The sequence below is a fragment of the Mirounga angustirostris genome, unplaced genomic scaffold, assembly GCF_029215605.1.
Source record: "Mirounga angustirostris isolate CCGP_5_RB_7025 unplaced genomic scaffold, mMirAng1.0.hap1 SCAF_15, whole genome shotgun sequence".
NCBI lineage: Eukaryota > Metazoa > Chordata > Mammalia > Carnivora > Phocidae > Mirounga > Mirounga angustirostris.
The window spans coordinates 7,863,172-7,884,131 of NW_026991723.1; the positions used below are offsets into that span (position 1 = coordinate 7,863,172).

At 39.3% G+C, this 20,960-nt stretch overlaps 1 protein-coding gene across 4 annotated transcripts in view; it reads left to right on the forward strand.

Moving 5' to 3' along the window:
• RFX3 (regulatory factor X3) overlaps positions 1-20,960 on the forward strand; it is a 302,075-nt gene that overhangs the window by 119,431 nt on the left and 161,684 nt on the right. For all 4 annotated transcript variants that reach the window (XM_064579886.1, XM_064579885.1, XM_054509150.2 and 1 more), the window contains one exon: positions 9,886-10,010. In XM_064579886.1, the coding sequence (XP_064435956.1) occupies positions 9,894-10,010 (117 nt within the window). In that variant the 5' untranslated portion in view covers positions 9,886-9,893. The remainder of the gene's footprint in view (positions 1-9,885; positions 10,011-20,960) is intronic.

Here is a 20,960-nt window from a genome sequence, read left to right on the forward strand (position 1 = left end):
CTTAGATAAAACATTACAAAATGACAATTGCTCTTAAACATATAGAGCTTATAGTTGATTTTAAGCATATTAATAACTCCAGTTAGGGGTATTAACCGTAGATTTATGAGGTAGCCTAAGATAGTAGCCCACCATTGAAGAAACTTGTTTTTGGAGCAAGAAAATGCTTTGGACTGAGTTGGAAGGACAGCCATACACAGGGTGCATCACCAATTCCCATAAAATAAATCCAAAGGAACATTGTCTTTAAGTCAGTGTAATTGACTTATTTCAAGTAATACTGATTTTTAGAGAGAAATAATTTTTCTGTTAAGTTTCTGAGTGTACAGAGTTGGCTGGGATCCTCAATGTGTTTTACTTTTCATCCTTCGTCTGAGCCTTTATTCCAAGTGTATACACATGCATTTTATAATGAAAATCAATGTAAAAATTTCATTTGATTTAATAGCATGTTTTTAAGTGTTTCCAGAATTTATGTGTGTGTGAATATATAGATTTTTTTCCAAGTCCACTCACACCCCTGTTCACATTTGCCAAAAAAAAAAATGGCAGTAATGAGAATTCAGTTCTTTAAGATACTGTACATTTAAAGTGGGGTATATTATTTCCATTATTAGCAGTGTTATTACACAGTATTATTTTCCCCTTTTCGATGTGTTGATCTCTGTGAGCCTGTCATTAGGAGAGTTGGGAACTGCAAACGGCTCTATTCTCCACTTTTATAAAAAGAAAATGAGAGGGAAAAAAAAAATAGAAAAGTGTCTTGTGTAGGCAAGAGAATCCAAGAAGAAAGTTGTTATTGGATCCCTCTCTGTTGTGAAGAAAATTAAGTATTCCTGTTCTTACCTTCATTCCCTGTAAAATCCTGTTCTGGGGTGACACTACCTGCTTGTTTTCTTTTGTGGCTTTTTATGTAATCCTGCCTTGTAGGCTTTTTATATAATCCTTCTCTGTCTCACCCCCTCTAATGTAAGATCACTGGGAAGCCCTCGTTGGCAAGCCTCTTCTTGTTTATCAGTCCCATAACATAAGGTAGGATGGTTACTTTCATGCATGTGGATGAAGCCACACTAGTGAGTATAGGGAAAGAAAGACAAAAGTTCTGTGTGTGAAGTTCAGGGTTTGTAGGAAGAAGGACCAGATGCCATTGAGGCTAGTTCCAAAAGGGAATACTTAAGTTTGTGTGGTGGGATTAAACATCTAGGTTCCCCACTTATATCCTCTTTTCAGTTTGAGGTCTTTGGAAGAAGCACTGTAGCTCTTCTCAGTTTGTATGGAAGGGAGCATAATTAAAAGTCATGTCTCGATTCTGGATTGGACAATAGGCACTGGGTAGTGTCATAAGGAAGGGATCCTATTGGATATTAACATGCAAGAGTGTGTGTTACTAGATTTCCTTCTTTCAGGAGAGAATGACCAGTGTCTTGGAATTAGCAACGAATGGGTCTGTAGATATAATCTCCAGATATATTTTTTAAATAGGCTAATTCCAACAGAAACACTGTAGAAGTTGGTTTTTTTTTTTTTGAGCCACTTGAGTAGGAAGGGAGACAGAGCTCCTGCCCTGCTACCAAACAGATCAGAATCTACCTTTGCAGCTGTCTTTGAGCTTATAAGGTCTGTTTTAGGTTATAGAATCTAAGACTGACTTTTTGGGGGTGGCTTCAGGCTAAATGGGTCTCTGGAGCCTGTGTTGCTTTTGACCAGCAAGTCCAAGGTTAGCTTGAGACCACTCAGAGTTTACAGTCATTGGTTTGGGAAAGCCCATATTTCAAGAGTTGGAAGTTCCATTGATGTTATTCTGTCTCCTCAAGCATTTTTCCAAAGCATGCATTTATGTATCTGTGAAGAAGATTGCATTGTGGGCGGCATATTATTTGGCAACCTGCCTTTTCTACTTACATTATTATGAATATCTTTCCATGTTGGCTTTTATAGATCTGAATGGTATTCCACTAAAGGGATACAGAATAGAACAATTTATAAGTTCCCCAATTGTGGATATTTTGGTTGCTTATTATTCACTACCCTATCATTTACAATACTTGAATGAGTATCCTTGTGTTTATATATGATACTGTATATACATACACATTCATTTAATTGGGCCCTTGTTTGGCTGTTTTTTAGGACATGTTCTTAAATGCAAATGAGTCTACATTATAACCTCTTTCATCTATAAAATATTTTGTGAATACAAGGTTAGGGTGGATCTCTTAATCCATGGTATGCTTTTCCAGATCATAAAAATTATAGGTTTGATAACTTCATAAAAGTATATTGATTATATATTAGGTATAGTACATATTTGCAATTTATGTGAAATTGTGCAATTTGTGCATATTAGTGTCTCTTCAAATTTAGAAATCTTTCTCAGTGCCCAAAGTCTTCATAGACTACTTTATCTCCTTTAGAGTTGATTTTGCTAAAATAGCCTCAGTGCTGCTGCTGTCTGTGTGGCCACCTAGGGTCCAATGACAGCTTGCCATTATTGGAGTAAGACAGACCTGGACTTGAATCCTGACTTCATCCCTTAATAGCTCTGTGACCCTGGGCAAGTTAATTTCTAAACATTACTTTCCTCTGCTATAAAATGGGAATGTCTACTTGATGGGTGAAATTAAGGTTAAATGTGTGCAGAGTATCTATCACATGGTAAGTGCTCGGCAGAGGTAGCTATTCTTATTAATATCACTAATAATGAAGACTTATAGATTTATAATAAAGGGCTTGTTGCTCGTCATCTTTCAATGCTGAGCATTAATACCATTAAATGCTCCATCCAGTAGGTTCTGGTCACTCTCAGGATTGGATGGACCAATAGGGAGAAACATTTATGGCTTTGTCTGGTACATTTTGGTAAGAATCTTTCTGTATATTACATCACTGTGTTCTCAGACTCTCCTTCCAGTAGGAAAGAGTGTAGGATACTATAGATGTTCTTGTTTCTTTGGTTTTCTTTTCCTTTTCTTTCAGCTGGTGTCTGTGCACCACCATTTTTAGCATATGTCATGCAGGTAAGACCCGATTTGCCTACTCATGAACATGAGTAGGAGAAAATGATGGGATGGCACCAGCAATGGACTGCACAAGCCGTTGGGTCTCTTTTCCCCAAAATGACCTCTGGGCTTGATGACAGCTTCTTTTGATAACTAGAAGCAAATAACAAATAATAAAATAGTTTTTATATTATTTCAGTAGTTTGGCTTTACTAATATGTTAGTAGATGATTTTATTTTTTAAGTAATTGGTCCTTCAAGATAAAAGCTGTTAAAGTAATTTAATTTGATTTTATTCTTCTCCAAAGAAACAGTTTTTCATACTCTGAGTCAAGGGAAGAATTAGTTAAGTGAAAACCTTGGTTTGAAAAGTGAAAAAAGTTACCCAGGCAACCTGTATATGTTACCAGTGTGCTGATTAATCATCACCAACATTAATCACTGTCATCAGTTATCACGGGAAGATGACTGCCTAACAGTCTACACTATTATCATTCCATCATTGTCTACAGATCAATTTAGTACAAAAGATTAATTGGACATAGTCATGAGGATTACAATATTAAACCTAAATAAACAGGCAGAGCTTTTATAATACAGAAAATCATGAATTTTCCTTTTACATCCCTTCAGTTACTTGATTTATTAATTTGATAAAGCCCTGTGTTGTACAATGAATAAACTTTCACAGAGGTGTATTTTAAATAAAAAAGCTTGACTACAGTCCGTAGCTTAACCGGTTTCTTTCGTTTGTACTAGACGAAGTGGGAAAAAAGCCAAGTCATAGTGTTTTATGTTTATAGTCAAATTAATCAGTTCAATATATTTTTGTCAGTTTCAAAACTACATTTATCACATGATTATTTACCTGTTTGTATAAACTTTCTAATATGGCCCATTGTTTTATGTTATATTGTCTTCTTTGAAAATTGCTTAATATCCTTAGGATTTTTTTTTTGAAGAATTGAGATCATCTTAATATTTTTCATCATCTACTCCAGAATAGTCCAGAAATGTGTATTTTTCATACTAATTTTATGTTCAGGAAAGCAAATAATGGCAATCCCCCTCACCCCCAAAAAGCACAGCTCATTTTAGTTGTCTAATTTTAATAGAGATTTTTATTGCTCTGGGCATTATATTTACTAATGTTTATTTTCTAACATTTATTCAGGAAGCTGATGCTTAATCAGAACATTAGTAATAAAACTTTTATGCAGCAAAACATCAATTATGATTTGGGATTTTTCTGTGTAAAATCACACGGATGTTAAACTTCTTGTTCTGTATTTTAAAAGCAGTAATTCAAATTCTGACAATTTATTTTTCTGTAAATAGCATTCCTATACTCTTATGTTGAACCAGGTTTCTAAGTAAATAATTTATATTTGAATGTCACATTTTAGATGTGACTTATCTTTATTATACCCATTAAGTGACCATCATAATAACTTTGGTTAATTTGGTTCAAGTAGGAATTGGAAGTAGCATCTTTTGTTTTTCTACACTAAGGAAGAAGGAAGGCAATTCTCTGTTGCACTTGCAAATTAAATTCCAAGGCTTTATTTTCTATACTGAATTAGAACCTGTTACATTCCTCAGTGTAAAAAAAAAACAATACAGTCAGTGTAGTGAAGCCAAACTTTGTGGACTTTGCTTTTTTAGAGAGCAAATTATTTCAGGTTGAAGAACTCCAATAAAAATTAGATGGATACTACCTATTTTTAAGCTATCCCAGTTATATAGTTCTGTTTAAAAAGTAATTGATTAGGTCAGACTATTAAACCATTTAATTTGGCATGTACATTGTGTGTGATAAAAGGAATCCAACTGTGAATTTGAGTGTATTAAATAATCTTCAGGAAGTTCCATAAAGAACATCTGAATGCCTTGAAACTTGCAATAACGCATGTTTGTTCCAAACACATTTGCTTTGCCTAGGTTTTGCCCATCAGGTTGAAGAAATGCTAATCTTGTTGCATTCAGCAGCTGGGTTTTTGCAATATTCTTTTCCTTCTCCTAGGGGTTAATTAGCCTTCTTTCAAAATGTGGCCTATTTAGCTGTAGATTCGCATGATTCAGCCAGAGTTGGCTGTACAAGGCAGAACCGTTAACAGGCGGGTGTGTCCAACTGCTTAATTAGCCAGAATAAAAAGGTCCTTTGTCAAACAAGCATCTGTTGCTCTTGACACACCTGACAGCCACATTAGGCAAGGATGACTAGACTGAAATTGTGTATGTCTCTCCTGCAAGAATATACAACTCATTTACATATGGGCTGCATCATGGACCAACTGCAGGGGTTTATTTAGCTTATCAAAATGGATTAATGTGACTGCATTTGGGCTGATAAACAAATATCACTTGAAAGGGGGCTGTGAAGGAACTGAACTAACCAAATTACTCCCAAACATAAACAAAGCACAGAAACCACTGCTAGTTGAATGGGAACACCTCAGATGTACACACAAACCTTATGTTGGGTCTAAAACAAAACCTACAAGTAAAGCCTGCTAAGACAGTACCCTCAGTGATGATTCTTGCTTTGCTGAAATGTTGGAAAGCTACCAGAACACTCTGAATGCGTCAGTGGGTTTAAATGATCTGTTTAGCAAAATTTGGCAGGAGGGTTCTACTCCTCAGACATGCTTTAACATTCTAATTGATCTGCTGTTAAGTCAGGTCTTCAGAATTAATCAGTTAAAATGCCTCTGGAAAAATACTTAGGAGTTAGGTTCTCTTATGGCCTCAGCAGAAAGAGAGAGAACGCTTCCTAATTTCCATGTCGGAGAGAGAAGTGATGCCTGTCCATTGTTATTGGAAGGTGTAGATCAAATACAATGGATTGAGAATCCCAAAGACTTTGCCATTCAGACCCACAGTCTGAGGTTTTCACCTGGAAGCCCTATCATCATGATATTGCAAAGTAATACATACGTAGTGGTGACATCGTGGGCTTTGGAGTCAGATAAACCTGGGTTTGAACTCAGGCTCTTCCGCTTACCTGCTGTGTGGCTTTCAGCAAGTTACATAATCCATTTGTGCCTCAGTTTCCTTGTTTGTTAAGTGGCAACAAGAGTGCTGCCATTAATGGGAGTCTTCTGAGGATTAAATGAGGTGTATTTTGTGCGCTTAGCGTATTACATGGCACCCGGGAAAGACTTGTCAGATGAGAGACCTAATTATGGTTGTGAGTTTTTGGGCCATTCTCTGCCAGGGATGGGACTGAGACCCTCTCAAGCCTGAGGCCTTGGCAAGGGAAGCTTCTTCCTCATAACTGAGGAAGGACAGTGAAATCATAGGAGGATGGAGTTGGGTCCATCAAGGAGAGATGGAGAGACTAAATTCTTATCCATTGGCACGACCCTGTGATCCAGGAGCTGGTGAGGTGGGAGGAGGAACAGTCACTGGGGAGGAAACAAGATGTTCTGGGGCAATTACTGGTTATTCTGGATTGGGCTTTCTCTGCCAGTTTTGAGGTGGCATGGAGCCAGAGGCTGGATGGAAAGCTCTCCATGACTTTCTCACTTGAAGTTACAAAGCCGTAATTTTCCTTCCATCTCATTTTCCCCAGTCTCTCCTGCAAATGTTGCTCCTCTAAAATAGTTGGGACCGCTTTCCTTCCTTTTCATTCCAAAAAGGTCCCCAGTTTGCTTTTCTTTACTCTCTTCTATCTATGCAATGTCTATTCTGAAATTCAGGACTCCCCACTTACTTGGTCTAGTTGTTTAGTGCATGAGCTTTGTTGGTATATCCAAACCCTCCTTTCCAACCTCCAGCTGTTTGACCTTGGCTAAGTGTGACCTAACATCTCTGGGTGTCCGTTGACTCATCTGCAAAATGAGGAAAATCATACTTCCAATCATCTGGTTACACATTTCTCTTAGTAAATTCAAAACTTGGGTATTTCTCTTTTATATAAAAGAAGCGAGTGAGTATAAATATTATCAAGATTAAACCCAAAATGTAATTTTTCCATTTTAAATCTGGATGCATAAGACTAAATTTCTGGTTACCCCAAGAAGTGTCATGAACTCACATGCCTATAGAGGCTAGGCAAGTGAAGGAGTATTGCCATTTAAATAATCTGTCTATAAAACACATAATATAGGCTCACCTTTTCTAATTTTCATATTTTTTGTAAGAATCTGGACATTGGTTTTTAACATGGAGATTTCCAATTTTTAAATATTGGTAATTAAGAATTTTAATTTGTAGTAACTCTGAGCCAAAACCTGTCTGTGGAGTCTAATATAGCCCATGAGAGGCCGGTTTTCAAATCTGTGCCTTTTATCTTCTGATAAGCTCTCTCAGGTAGCCTATTGAGAATTCTTAGGTATTGCTTTGAAAGTAGGTTTAATTTTTCTTAAGAGATTTATTTATTTATTTTAGGGGGGAGGGGCAGAGAGAGAGTCTTAAGCAGACTCTGCGCTGAGCACGATGTGGAGCTCGATCTCACGACCCTGAGATCACGACCTGAGCTGAAACCAAGGGTCTGACACTTAACCGACTATGTCACCTAGGCCCTCCAAGTATATTTAATTTTTAAAGATATCTTTATATTCTTGAATATGTTAGGTCTAAAATAGTAGATGTCAAGGCATGGGTCATATACCAAAAGGGGTGTGTAGACTGGTCTGCAGAACAATGTATGGACACATGACAAAGCCTCGATAAAATTCCCAGCCAGTGTTGGGAGAAATAGGAGGGAGTTTAGGTGAGTGACTTCACTCTAAGAAACACCCACCCTCAAATGGCCATAATTGGCAACCCTTTCTTCGTTTATATACTAAGCAGATTTCAAGGCCTCCACCTCTCTTGGAGTTGGGAAGAGAGGCTAAGAAAACCTCCCAGAAGATGGCATCCAACATCTGGTTCATTCTTCATTCTCTGCAGAAAGAGAGCTCACTAATCCCCTCACTTTCACTAATAGATCCTCTGCGTAGCACAGTAGGTATTGATGGTCTGCAAGCATGTAATGAATCAAAGGGCATTGGTTTTGCTTTCATTTTTGGGAGGGTATATTTTTCCCTCTGGGATGGAATAAAGGAAGAGGCACAGATAGGGTTCCTAATGTGTATATCCCTTCCCCAAAGTTTGAGAACCAGGGGTCTTCCACTTAATCTTAACTAGGCAAGAATCCTGTCATTCTCAGACATTTTCAAGCATGTCCATGGTCTTAATGTTAGCCCAAAGGGGTGTGTGTGCATGCGTGTGGGTGTGTGTGTATGCGTGTGTGTGTGTGTGTGTGTTCGCTTGGAGATTAATACTACAGTTTAAAAAAGGAACCATCATTTCACATAAAAATCTGAACTTTCAGCTTCGTTTGGAAAATTGGGAGACCTGGCACCTACAGCTTAGCCTTCCCACAAATTCTCAACTTCTTGGAGCTGAACGTTAGTAGCTGACCCAAATAAATGGGATGGTAGCTACAGTCTCTGTCACTTCCCCCTTTATTTTATAAGCTTCTAACCACCTTCAGTCTGTGTGCCCGGGGTCCCTCATCTGTAAGTGGAGGATTATAACCCTACCAATCACACCGGGTTGTTACATGGATTAATTTACTCATACGTTAACACGTAGAGCATTTGGAAGAGTCCTTAGCTCTTAGGACCAGGCCTAGTCCCATGACTGTTCCTGTCACTTTGAGTGAGTCTCCACCTCTCTGGGTTTTAATTTTCTCGTTTATAAAATAAGAAAAGTGGATGAGATGTCTTCAGAGGTCCATTTCTAAAATCGAATGAGATGACAGAAAAGGTTTGGGGGGAAAATTGGAAGAGGGCACACTGTGACAAAGATGATGAGGGGCTTAATTTTCTACTTGAAAGAACTGGATACTCTTCCAGAATTTTCTTAGGGAAAATTAATATTCACCATTACTGTTCACAGATTTAAACCATAATGCAGTATTTTTCTTAAGCTACCAATTAAATATTGTGCCCCCAACGCCCCAGGAAAGAAAATTAGAATTCTGGGCCCTGTTCAATAACAAAGAAATTAATACTTATTCTATTGACCATGTAAGTAGCAGAAGGGAATGTTGAGACCAGGAGGTCTGAGAAACCAGACCTGTTAGAGCACATGCTATAGCATGTAGAATTTACCCCGTGTTAGCAGGTCACGCACATACGAACTAAAAAATGTGCCAGGTTGAACTCTGAATGGGAGAAGGTAAAATTTCGTGGCTTTGCTTACAAGTCTCATTTCTCTAAGAGTAGTCCTCCCCATCTTCAAAATACTAAACGTTGTTGATCTTTGGCTACCTCTGTGTAAAATCAACGTTGATTTTAGTATGAATCATACCAAAGGCAGAGAAAATTAGTAAGCCTGATCCTTTGGTTAAATTTTTGGATATACATTGCTTTTTATTTTTAGATCACAGCATAGTAAGTTTGAAAGTTGGAAAGGATGTTAGAAATAATTTATTCTAAATTGTACGCCTTTGGTGACATCTTAATGGCCAAAAAAGTGTTTAGAAAATAACATTTTATGACATATTTACATCCAGTTAGGGTTTGTGGACTGAAAATTGAGCATCTGGAAATAATTTTGGACTGTAGTTTTGAATACAATTGAACCAATTTATAATGGATGAGACCTAAGGAAGGTAGATTTCAATGAAGTTCGGCTTTTATAGCCTCAAAACGAGAGGTGCTAAATGGGGATTTTTTTTTTTTTAATGCGACTTGGTCATTTTCTGTATTTATTTAAAAAGTGGTCGGAGTGACTCTAACCATGCATGGAAGATCATGGCGGGGTGTTGGCGTAAGAAGTACGCATGAGAGTTGAAAGTTACTCTCTGTATAGGACTTGAAGAACAAATGTCACGCAGCTGGTCGCATGAGGCGCGCGTTTACAACTCTATCTCTGTTGTGCTGCGTTTCAGAGACCATCATGCAGACATCAGAGACCGGGTCGGACACAGGTTCGACAGTGACTTTACAGACATCTGTGGCCAGTCAAGCAGCAGTGCCTACCCAGGTGGTGCAGCAAGTACCCGTGCAACAACAGGTAAGGAGCTGCTGTCGACCCTCAGATGCGCTCTGGCCCGGTGGGCACTGACATGGATGGAGTTCAGCCCTGAGGTTAGCTCAGCCAATGTTTCTCGAGCCCTTCCTGGATGTGGCAGATGCTGTCCCGGCTGGGCCGTAGGGATGCAAAGAAAAGTATCTAAACCGTAATCCCTGTTCTGGAAGAGCCTCTTGACTCCCGAAGATAACGTTTGTTTCTGCCTTGACCATCCTCCTCCATAGGTTCTGTCCCTTCTCCTCTCCCCTCTGTTATTCTTTATCACAACTTCCCCTTTCTTTCATATTGAAATATCAGCAATCAGAGTTTCATAAATTGTTTCACAAGAAGTAGTACATAATAAAGGAGAGGTTGCATATACCCTCCAGGCAAGGATTTTGCCTTTGTGATGATTTAGAAAATGCCTGAGTATTTTGGTGACTAGAAAAATACTGTTGAATGAAAATTAAATTATCTTAAAAGTCTGGAGATCTGACTCATCCCATTTAGGAATGAATTCATCGTCACATGTTTACTACAGAGCTTATTCATACTCAGGACACTAGGCTTGTTTTGGAAAGATACTGACAAAATAATGCTCTTTGTGCCAGTTAATAGTTCTACAGTGTGGATTGGGAACACCTTGGTCTATCATTTCTTCCAAAGAGTGGTGAGAAAATAAATGAGAAAGATCATATAGAGCATTATCTTGAAACTTGGCAATTTGCCTGTAATTTCTTAGTATCAAGGAGAATCTTTAGCAAACATCGCTCTTAACAATTACAGGAAAGTAGCTAGGGAAAGGGATAGCTTTTCCGAAATGGTAGACAGAGGCACTTAAGGTTAATTTCTTTTCAGGAGAGAGGAGGGGGATGGGCAGGGAGAGTGCTGGGATCAAGAAGCTTTTTAAAATTTTTCCTGTATGTTCCTTTTCGTAACATCATGTTTTATTTCCTGTTTATCTTTTTATTTCTCCTCGAAGCTTTAATTTTTTTTAAATTGTTGAAATTTTTTTCTTTACTGTATATAGTCTGTTTCCTTCAAGCTACTTTGTTCTTGGTTTTGGGGTTTGGTTTGTTTTTTGTTTTTTGTCTCCTTTTATTTTTGAAGTGTTTCTTTGATATGTCATAATCTGGGGTGTTTATCCATATTTAAAAGCATGAGGATAAACACCATGTGAATGCATGGGTGGGTCATTGACTTCAATGTAGGGTCATCTGACTGGGCTTTTTAACTGGGTTCCCTCGGGTGTTCAGGATCATTGTTTTTTCTCTTGGGCTGTCATAATTTTAAAGAAGACTTCTGCAGCTTCCTGTTTAGAGGGAGAATATTTGACTGCCTGGGAGCTGAGTAGGGGAAAAAGATTGGGTATTTCTTGTCCTAATTCACTTAATCCTTTTCTTCCTATGGTATCACCCATGGTTGGTCTTCTTCCGTGCAGAGATTAAACCAAAGAATAAATCCCCAAACTTTCACCGAAGTTCCAGAAGGCAGTTACCCATCTCACTACAAGAAGTGGGTGGAGGAGAGACTCTGATTCCTGCTTGAATAAAATCACTTTTTGTATTAAATACATAACCTTTTATAAAAAACAAAAATTGCTACCAGAAGTGGAAAATCAGTATCACCAGCATAAATAGAAAATCATACATATGCACACTCACCTTGTTCTTTGTCCTCATAAAAAGTAATCTCATGTACATGTGGACCCCACGTTGGAAAACACTGTGCTGTGCCATATGGCTCATTCCCAGCAGACATATTTTTCAGCTCCTCGAGTTAGCTCTTTCCTCTAGGACATTCACGGCAGGTGATACTTTACATCCCCTTACACCAAGCAAAGAAGGTGAGAACTCCCGTTTGCTTTTTGTCAACAAAGTGTTTTATTTCACATCGTGGGTTAGTGTGGTATTTGCCTGGAGTTGCCTGTAGTCCTTCCAGGCTTATTTGGAAGGAGTTTTGCTCCTCTGTCTTTTTTTTCTTTTCTTTCTTCTTTTCCTTTTTTTCCCTTTTTTTTTAAACTAGAAAAGTGTCAACATTTGATGCTTCCTAGTGCATTCTTTTTTTTTTTTCTGAGAGAGAGAGAGCATGTGTGCACATGTGTGAGAGCGTGTGCGAGAGCGCAGGGGAGGGGAAGAGGGCGAGAGAGAAAGAGAGAGAATCTTAAGCAGGCTCGATGCCCAGCGTGGAGCCTGTCGACTCGGGGCTCAATCTCATGACCCTGAGATCATGACCTGAGCCGAAACCAAGAGTCAAACACTTAACTGACTGAACCACCCAGGCTCCCCTCCCTAGTGCATTCTCACAGTGTCCCTGTAGATAAATTTTCTACAACCGATCAGATTATTGCTGAAGTAATTTCTTGTTGCTCTTCACTTCTCTATAATCTTTGTATCGTTAATGTGCTGATGTCCTCTTGAGTTTTCAAACTGTAGTGGGATACCTTTGCAATCTTCTAGCCTTTGTCACTGACCCATGATGGATATTGAAATCATGGCATTGATGTCAAAGGTAATTACTTCTGTTGATTCAACTTTTATTTGTGTCCTTGCTTTGGCCACTCTGATGTGAAGAGAAGGTCTATAGCTAAAATGTTTGAATGTTGAGGCATGTAATATTTTATTGATTAGAAAGTTGAAAAAAAAAACCAGAAAATTTTAAGATCTAATATATAGTTCTGTTTCTTCAAAGCATGAAGGTTCTGATCTCACTGACTAATAAGTACCCAGTAAAATGTTGATACTAAAATTATTTCTATGCTTTTTCATTTATTCTGTATGAGCTCAACTTTCTACCTTTCCTTAGACGATCTGGTTCAGGAATAGAGAATTCTGAGCAATGATTATAAGGTCTTGTTATATAATACTTCATCAAATTTCCTGTCTTTTATAATTTTTCACCATTTCACAAAACACTGTAGAGTCTCAGCTTTCCAAATATAGATATGGTTGCCCAATTCAGTAAAAATCTATAAGAATATTCAAATTCAGTATGTTGATTAGATATTAAAATTTTTATATTACTCATTATCATCTTTATAAAAAGACTTTTTGGACTGATGGTCTCCATAGACAATGGCTAGAAATGAGCTGCTCCCCTCCATCCCCTGCCTTCCCCCTGCCTTGAGTGATTTGTTAAGAGTTTTTTGTAGATTATTCTTCAAGTTGGTCATTTTATGCCTAAATCTGAGAGGTCTTTGACCCTACTTGCCCTAAAACAGACTTAAAAAGCCAGGAGAGGGAAGGAGGAAAATGTCTTCCACTGTTCTCTTCTCTCCCATAGCCAGCAAATTTAGATTCTTTTCAGAGCAGAACCTAGACTGAAGTCAGAACTTTTACTCCTTGTTGTAATCTTGGGCTTCAGGTTCTGCTGACATTGAAGATAATTCCTTAACCACTTTAAACCAAGGCTCTAAGACTTTTTTTCTCCCTTTCATGTTTCCCAGTTTTAACTGCCCCTCCGAGTACAGTTCATATTTTCTCTACAGTCCCTGCCTGTCTTCCCCCTTCCTTAGAAAAAGGAACACATCTTTTCTGTCAAAGTGGGCAACTGTGTTATCCCTGTACCACTTCTTGTAAACATAACATTCCAGGTACAGTGGAGCCCAGGGGTTGAGGGGCTTCTATTTGAATTCAAGAAAAAAAATCTTTTGTCAAGTTAGCTGTCAACTTTGTTTGAGTTCTTTTATTATCTGAGACTGTGGTCTTTACCTTTCCCTGTGCAGGGACTCACTTTCTTTCTAGTGGGTCTTTAGTATGTAACTGGGACATTGAAACCTCTTTTTACGTGATTAAAAATTCATTTCAAGGGGGGGCGGAGCAAGATGGCGGAGGAGTAGGAGACCTGGATTTCGTCTCCTCTCAGGAATTCAGCTGGATAGGGATCAAACCATTCTGAACACCTACAAACCCAACAGGAGATCAAAGAAAAGAAGAGCAACAACTTTCTGAACAGAAAAGCGACCACTTTCTGGAAGGTAGGACGTGCGGAGAAGTGAATCCGAGGCGATATTCGGGAGGATAGACGGCGGGGGAGGGGCCTCCGTCGGCCGCTTCTGGCAAGTGATAGAGCCGCGGGGCACAGAATCGGAACTTTTAAAAGTCTGCTCCGCCGAGGGACGTCACTCTGGTGGCTAAGCGGGGGGTGGAACCCACCGGGACACCGTGGTCTCAGGACCCTCGGGGTCACAGAAAGACCGGGGGTGCCTGAGGGCGGCAGAGCTCCCAGGTATCGGAGCAGGGAAGCCGGCTGCAGAGGCGGAGCCCAGGCGCGGGCTCTCAGCTTGGGGTGGCCATAAACCGTGATCTGCGGCACAGCCGGGCCCCTGCTCCTCCAGCAGGGACCCCACAAGCGGCAGATCCGGGGAGACTCACCTTCCTCCCCCGGGAGGAGCCGCGCGGGAGGGCACCGCAGGGATCTGCTGGGTTTGGAGACTCCACCCGGGGTCGGGGGCCAGAGAGAGAAACGCGCGGTCACAGGCCGGGTGAGCATGGAGTGCAGCCGGAGACCGGGGAGACGGGAGTGACTGACGGCTTTTCTCTGGGGGCTCACTGAGGAGCAGGCCCGAGTTCTCGGCTCCTCTGGGGCGGAGATTGGGAGGCCGCCATTTTCACGCTCCGCCTCCAAAGCTGTACGGAAAGCTCGCAGGGAACAAAAGCCCCGGAGAGCAAACCTGAGCAGATGACTTAGCCGGGAGGGGGCAAGGGCGGGGCAATTCCGCCTCCGGCAGAGACATTTGGAAACCACGGCAACAGGCCCCTCCCCAGAAGATCAGCGAGAACAGCCAGCCAAGACCAAGTTTACCGATCAATGAGAACGGCAGAACTCCAGCGCTAGGGGACTACTGCACATAGAATTCACGGCTTTTTTACCATGATTCCTTAGTCTTTTAAAGTTAATTTTTTTTTTGACTGTCTTTTTGTCTTTTTATTTCTTTTTGAATTTTTCTTTTTCCCTTTTTCAAACAACATCTTATCAATCCCTTTTTTTAAAAAAAAAACATTTTTATTTTTCATTTTTAGAGTCATATTCTATCCCTTCATAGTAGTTACCCATATTTTTGGCTTATATATATAAGTTGTTCTCTCTTTAAAATTTTGAGATAGTTTCTTCTAACAGATTAAAATATACCCTAAATCTCTAGTATATGGTGTTTTCTATTCCCCTGCCTGATCACATCCTCTCCCTTTTTTTTTCTTTTTCTTTTTTCTTTTTTTAAATCTTCTTCTTTCTTTTTCAAACAACTTCTTATCAATTCCTTTTATAAAATTTTTTATAATTTCCATTTTTACAGTCATTTTCTATCCCTTCATCATATCAACCCTTATTTTTGTACATATATCTTTTTCTTTCTTTAAAATTTTGGGAGACACTTTCTTCTAAAAGACCAAAACACACCCCAAATCTAGTGTGTGGCACTGATCTATATACCATATAGATCATATTTGATCACATTCTGGTTTTTCTTTTGTTGTTGTTGTTTTGTTTTGTTTGTTTTTGTTTTTATCTTTATCTTTTTCTTTTTTTTTCTTTTTCTTTTTTCTCTCTTTCCCCTTCTTATCCCACTGCTTCAGGTCTTTTCTGATTTGTTTAGAGTATATTTTCTGGGGACGTGGTTACTCTGCTAGCATTTTGTTCTCTCATTAATCTATTCTCCTCTGCACAAAATGACGAGACGGAAAAAATCACCTCAACAAAAAGAACAAGAGGCAGTACCGACTGCCAGGGACCTACTCAATACGGACATTAGTACGATGTCAGATCTAGAGTTCAGAATCATCACTTTAAAGATACTAGCTGGGCTTGAAAAAAATATGGAAGTTATTAGAGAAACTCTTTCTGGAGAAGTAAAAGAGCTAAAATCCAACCAAGTAGAAATCAAAAAGGCTATTAATGAGGTGCAATCAAAATTGGGGGCGCTAACTGCTAGAATAAATGAGGCAGAAGAGAGAATCAGTAATATAGAAGATGAAATGCTGGAAAATAAAGAAGCTGAGAAAAAGAGAGATAAACAACTACTGGATCATGAGGGCAGAATTCGAGAGATAAGCGATACCATAAGACGAAACAACATTAGAATAATTGGGATCCCAGAAGAAGAAGAAAGAGAGAGAGGGGCAGAAGGTATAATGGAGCAAATTATAGCAGAGAACTTCCCTAATTTGGGGAAAGAAACAGGCATGAAAATCCAGGAAGCACAGAGAACCCCTCTCAAAATCAATAAAAATAGGTCAACTCCCCGACATCTAATAGTAAAACTTACGAGTCTCAGAGACAAAGAGAAAATCCTGAAAGCAGCTCGGGAGAAGAGATATGTAACCTACAATGGTAGAAACATTAGATTGGCAACAGACCTATCCACAGAGACCTGGCAGGCCAGAAAGGACTGGCAGGATATATTCAGAGCACTAAATGAGAAAAATATGCAGCCAAGAATACTCTATCCAGCTAGGCTGTCATTGAAAATTGAAGGAGAGATAAAAAGCTTCCAGGACAAACAAAAACTAAAGGAATTTGCAAACACAAAACCAGCCCTACAGGAAATCTTGAAAGGGGTCCTCTAAGCAAAGAGAGACCCTAAAAGCAACATAGACCAGAAAGGAACACAGACAATATACGGTAACAGTCACCTTACAGGCAATACAATGGCACTAAATTCCTATCTTTCAATAGTTACCTTGAATGTAAATGGGCTAAATGCCCCAATCAAAAGACACAGGCTAACAGACTGGATTAAAAAACAAGATCCATCGATATGCTGTCTGCAAGAGACTCATTTTAGACCCAAAGACACCCCCAGATTGAAAGTGAGGGGGTGGAAAACCATTTACCATGCTAATGGACACCAAAAGAAAGCTGGGGTGGCAATCCTTATATCAGACAAATTAGATTTTAAACCAAAGACTGTAATAAGAGATGAGGAAGGACACTATATCATACTTAAAGGATCTATCCAACAAGAAGATCTAACAATTGTAAATATCTATGCCCCTAACATGGGAGCAGCCAATTATATAAGGCAATTAATAACAAAAGCAAAGAAACACATCAACAACAATACAATAATAGTGGGGGACTTTAACATCCCCCTCACTGAAATGGACAGATCATCTAAGCAAAAGATCAACAAGGAAATAAAGACTTTAAATGACACACTGGACCAAATGGACTTCACAGACATATTCAGAACATTCCACCCCAAAGCAACGGAATACACATTCTTCTCTAGTGCCCATGGAACATTCTCCAGAATCGATCACATCCTAGGTCATAAATCAGGTCTCAACCGGTACCAAAAGATTGGGATCATTCCCTGCCTATTTTCAGACCACAATGCTTTGAAACTAGAACTCAATCCCAAGAGGAAAGTCGGAAAGAACTCAAATACATGGAGGCTAAAGAGCATCCTACTGAAGAATGAATGGGTCAACCAGGAAATTAAAGAAGAATTAAAAAAATACATGGAAACCAATGAAAATGAAAACACAACTGTTCAAAATCTTTGGGATGCAGCAAAGGCAGTCCTAAGAGGAAAGTATATAGCAATACAAGCCTTTCTCAAGAAACAAGAAAGGTCTCAAGTACACAACCTAACCCTACACCTAAAGGAGCTGGAGAAAGAACAGCAAATAAAGCCTAAACCCAGCAGGAGAAGAGAAATCATAAAGATCAGAGCAGAAATCAATGAAATAGAAACTAAAAGAACAGTAGAACAGATCAACGAAACTAGGAGCTGGTTCTTTGAAAGAATTAACAAGATTGATAAACCCCTGGCCAGACTTATCAAAAAGAGAAGAGAAATGACCCAAATCAACAAAATCATGAATGAAAGAGGAGAGATCACAACCAACACCAAAGAAATACAAACAATTATAAGAACATATTATGAGCAACTCTATGCCAGCAAATTAGATAACCTGGAAGAGATGGATGCATTCCTAGAGATGTATCAACTACCAAAACTGAACCAGGATGAAATAGAAAACCTGAACAGACCTATAACCACTAAGGAAATTGAAGCAGTCATCAAAAATCTCCCAACAAACAAAAGCCCAGGGCCAGATGGCTTCCCTGGGGAATTCTACCAAACATTTCAAGAAGAATTAATACCTATTCTTCTGAAACTGTTCCAAAAAATCGAAACGGAAGGAAAACTTCCAAACTCATTTTATGAGGCCAGCATTACCTTGATCCCCAAACCAGACAAAGACCCCATCAAAAAGGAGAATTACAGACCAATATCCCTGATGAACATGGATGCAAAAATTCTCACCAAAATACTAGCCAATAGGATCCAACAGTACATTAAAAGGATTATTCACCATGACCAAGTGGGATTTATCCCTGGGCTGCAAGGTTGGTTCAACATCCGCAAATCAATCAATGTGACACAGTACATTAACAAAGGAAAGAACAAGAATCATATGATCCTCTCAATAGATGCAGAAAAAGCTTTTGACAAAGTACAGCATCCTTTCTTGATCAAAACTCTTCAGAGTATAGGGATAGAGGGTACATACCTCAATATCATAAAAGCCATCTATGAAAAACCTACAGCAAATATTATTCTCAATGGGGAAAAACTGAGAGCTTTCCCCCTAAGGTCAGGAACGCGGCAGGGATGTCCACTATCACCACTGCTATTCAACATAGTATTGGAAGTCCTAGCCACAGCAATCAGACAACAAAAAGAAATCAAAGGCATCCAAATTGGCAAAGAAGAAGTCAAACTCTCACTCTTTGCAGATGATATGATACTTTATGTGGAAAACCCAAAAGACTCCACCCCAAAACTGCTAGAACTCATACAGGAATTCAGTAACGTGGCAGGATATAAAATCAATGCACAGAAGTCAGTGGCATTCCTATACACCAACAACAAGACAGAAGAAAGAGAAATTAAGGAGTCGATCCCATTTACAATTGCACCCAAAACCATAAGATACCTAGGAATAAATCTAACCAAAGAGACAAAGGATCTTTACTCAGAAAACTATAAAATACTCATGAAAGAAATTGAGGAAGACACAAAGAAATGGAAAAACGTTCCATGCTCATGGATTGGAAGAACAAATATTGTGAAGATGTCAATGCTACCTAGAGCAATCTACACATTCAATGCAATCCCCATCAAAATACCATCCATTTTTTTCAAAGAAATGGAACAAATAATCCTAAAATTTGTATGGAACCAGAAAAGACCCCGCATAGCCAGAGGAATATTGAAAAAGAAAAGCAAAGCCGGTGGCATCACAATTCCGGACTTCAAGCTCTATTACAAAGCTGTCATCATCAAGACAGCATGGTACTGGCACAAAAACAGACACATAGATCAATGGAACAGAATAGAGAGCCCAGAAATGGACCCTCAACTCTATGGTCAACTAATCTTCGACAAAGCAGGAAAGAATGTCCAATGGAACAAAGACAGTCTCTTCAACAAATGGTGTTGGGAAAATTGGATAGACACATGCAGAAGAATGAAACTGGACCACTTCCTTACACCACACACAAAAATAGACTCCAAATGGCTGAAAGACCTCAATGTGAGACAGGAGTCCATCAAAATCCTAAAGGAGAACACAGGCAACAACCTCTTTGACCTCAGCCGAAGCAACTTCTTCCTAGAAACATCGCCAAAGGCAAGGGAAGCAAGGGCAAAAATGAACTATTGGGACTTCATCAAGATAAAAAGCTTTTGCAAAGCAAAGGAAACAGTTAAGAAAACCAAAAGACAACCGACAGAATGGGAGAAGATATTTGCAAATGACATATCAGATAAAGGGCTAGTATCCAAAATCTATAAAGAACTCATCAAACTCAACACCCAAAGAACAAAGAATCCAATTAAGAAATGGGCAGAAGACATGAACAGACATTTTTCCAAAGAAGACATCCAAATGGCCAACAGACACATGAAAAAGTGCTCAATATCGCTCGGCATCAGGGAAATCCAAATCAAAACCTCAATGAGGTATCACCTCACACCAGTCAGAATGGCTAAAATTAACAAGTCAGGAAACGACAGATGTTGGCGGGGATGCGGAGAAAGGGGAACCCTCCTACACTGTTGGTGGGAATGCAAACTGGTGCAGCCACTCTGGAAAACTGTATGGAGGTTCCTCAAAAAGTTGAAAATAGAGCTACCATATGATCCAGCAATTGCACTACTGGGTATTTACCCCAAAGATACAAAAGTAGGGATCCGAAGGGGTACGTGCACCCCGATGTTTATAGCAGCAATGTCCACAATAGCCAAACTGTGGAAAGAGCCAAGATGTCCATCGACAGATGAATGGATAAAGAAGATGTGGTATATATATACAATGGAATATTATGCAGCCATCAAAAGGAATGAGATATTGCCATTTGCAACAACGTGGATGGAACTGGAGGGTATTATGTTGAGTGAAATAAGTCAAACAGAGAAAGACATGTATCATATGATCTCACTGATATGAGGAATTCTTAATCGCAGGAAACAAACTGAGTGTTGTTGGAGTGGGGGGTGGGGTGGGAGGGATGGGGTGACTGGGTGATAGACACTGGGGAGTGTATGTGCTCTGGTAAGCGCTGTGAATTGTGGAAGACTGTTGAATCTCAGATCTGTACCTCTGAAACAAATAATGCAATATATGTTAAGAAAAAAAAAAAAAGAAGAAGAAGAAGAAGAAGGTAGCAGGAGGGGAAGAATGAAGCGGGGGAAATCGGAGGGTTAGACGAACCATGAGAGACGATGGACTCTGAAAAACAAACAGGGTTCTAGAGGGGAGGGGGGTGGGAGGATGGGTTAGCCTGGTGGTGGGTATTTAGGAGGGCACATTCTGCATGGAGCACTGGGTGTTGTGCACAAACAATGAATCATGGAACACTTCATCTAAAACTAATGTTGTAATGTAAGGGGATTAACATAAGAATAAAAAAATTAAAAAAAAAAAATTCATTTCAAGATTA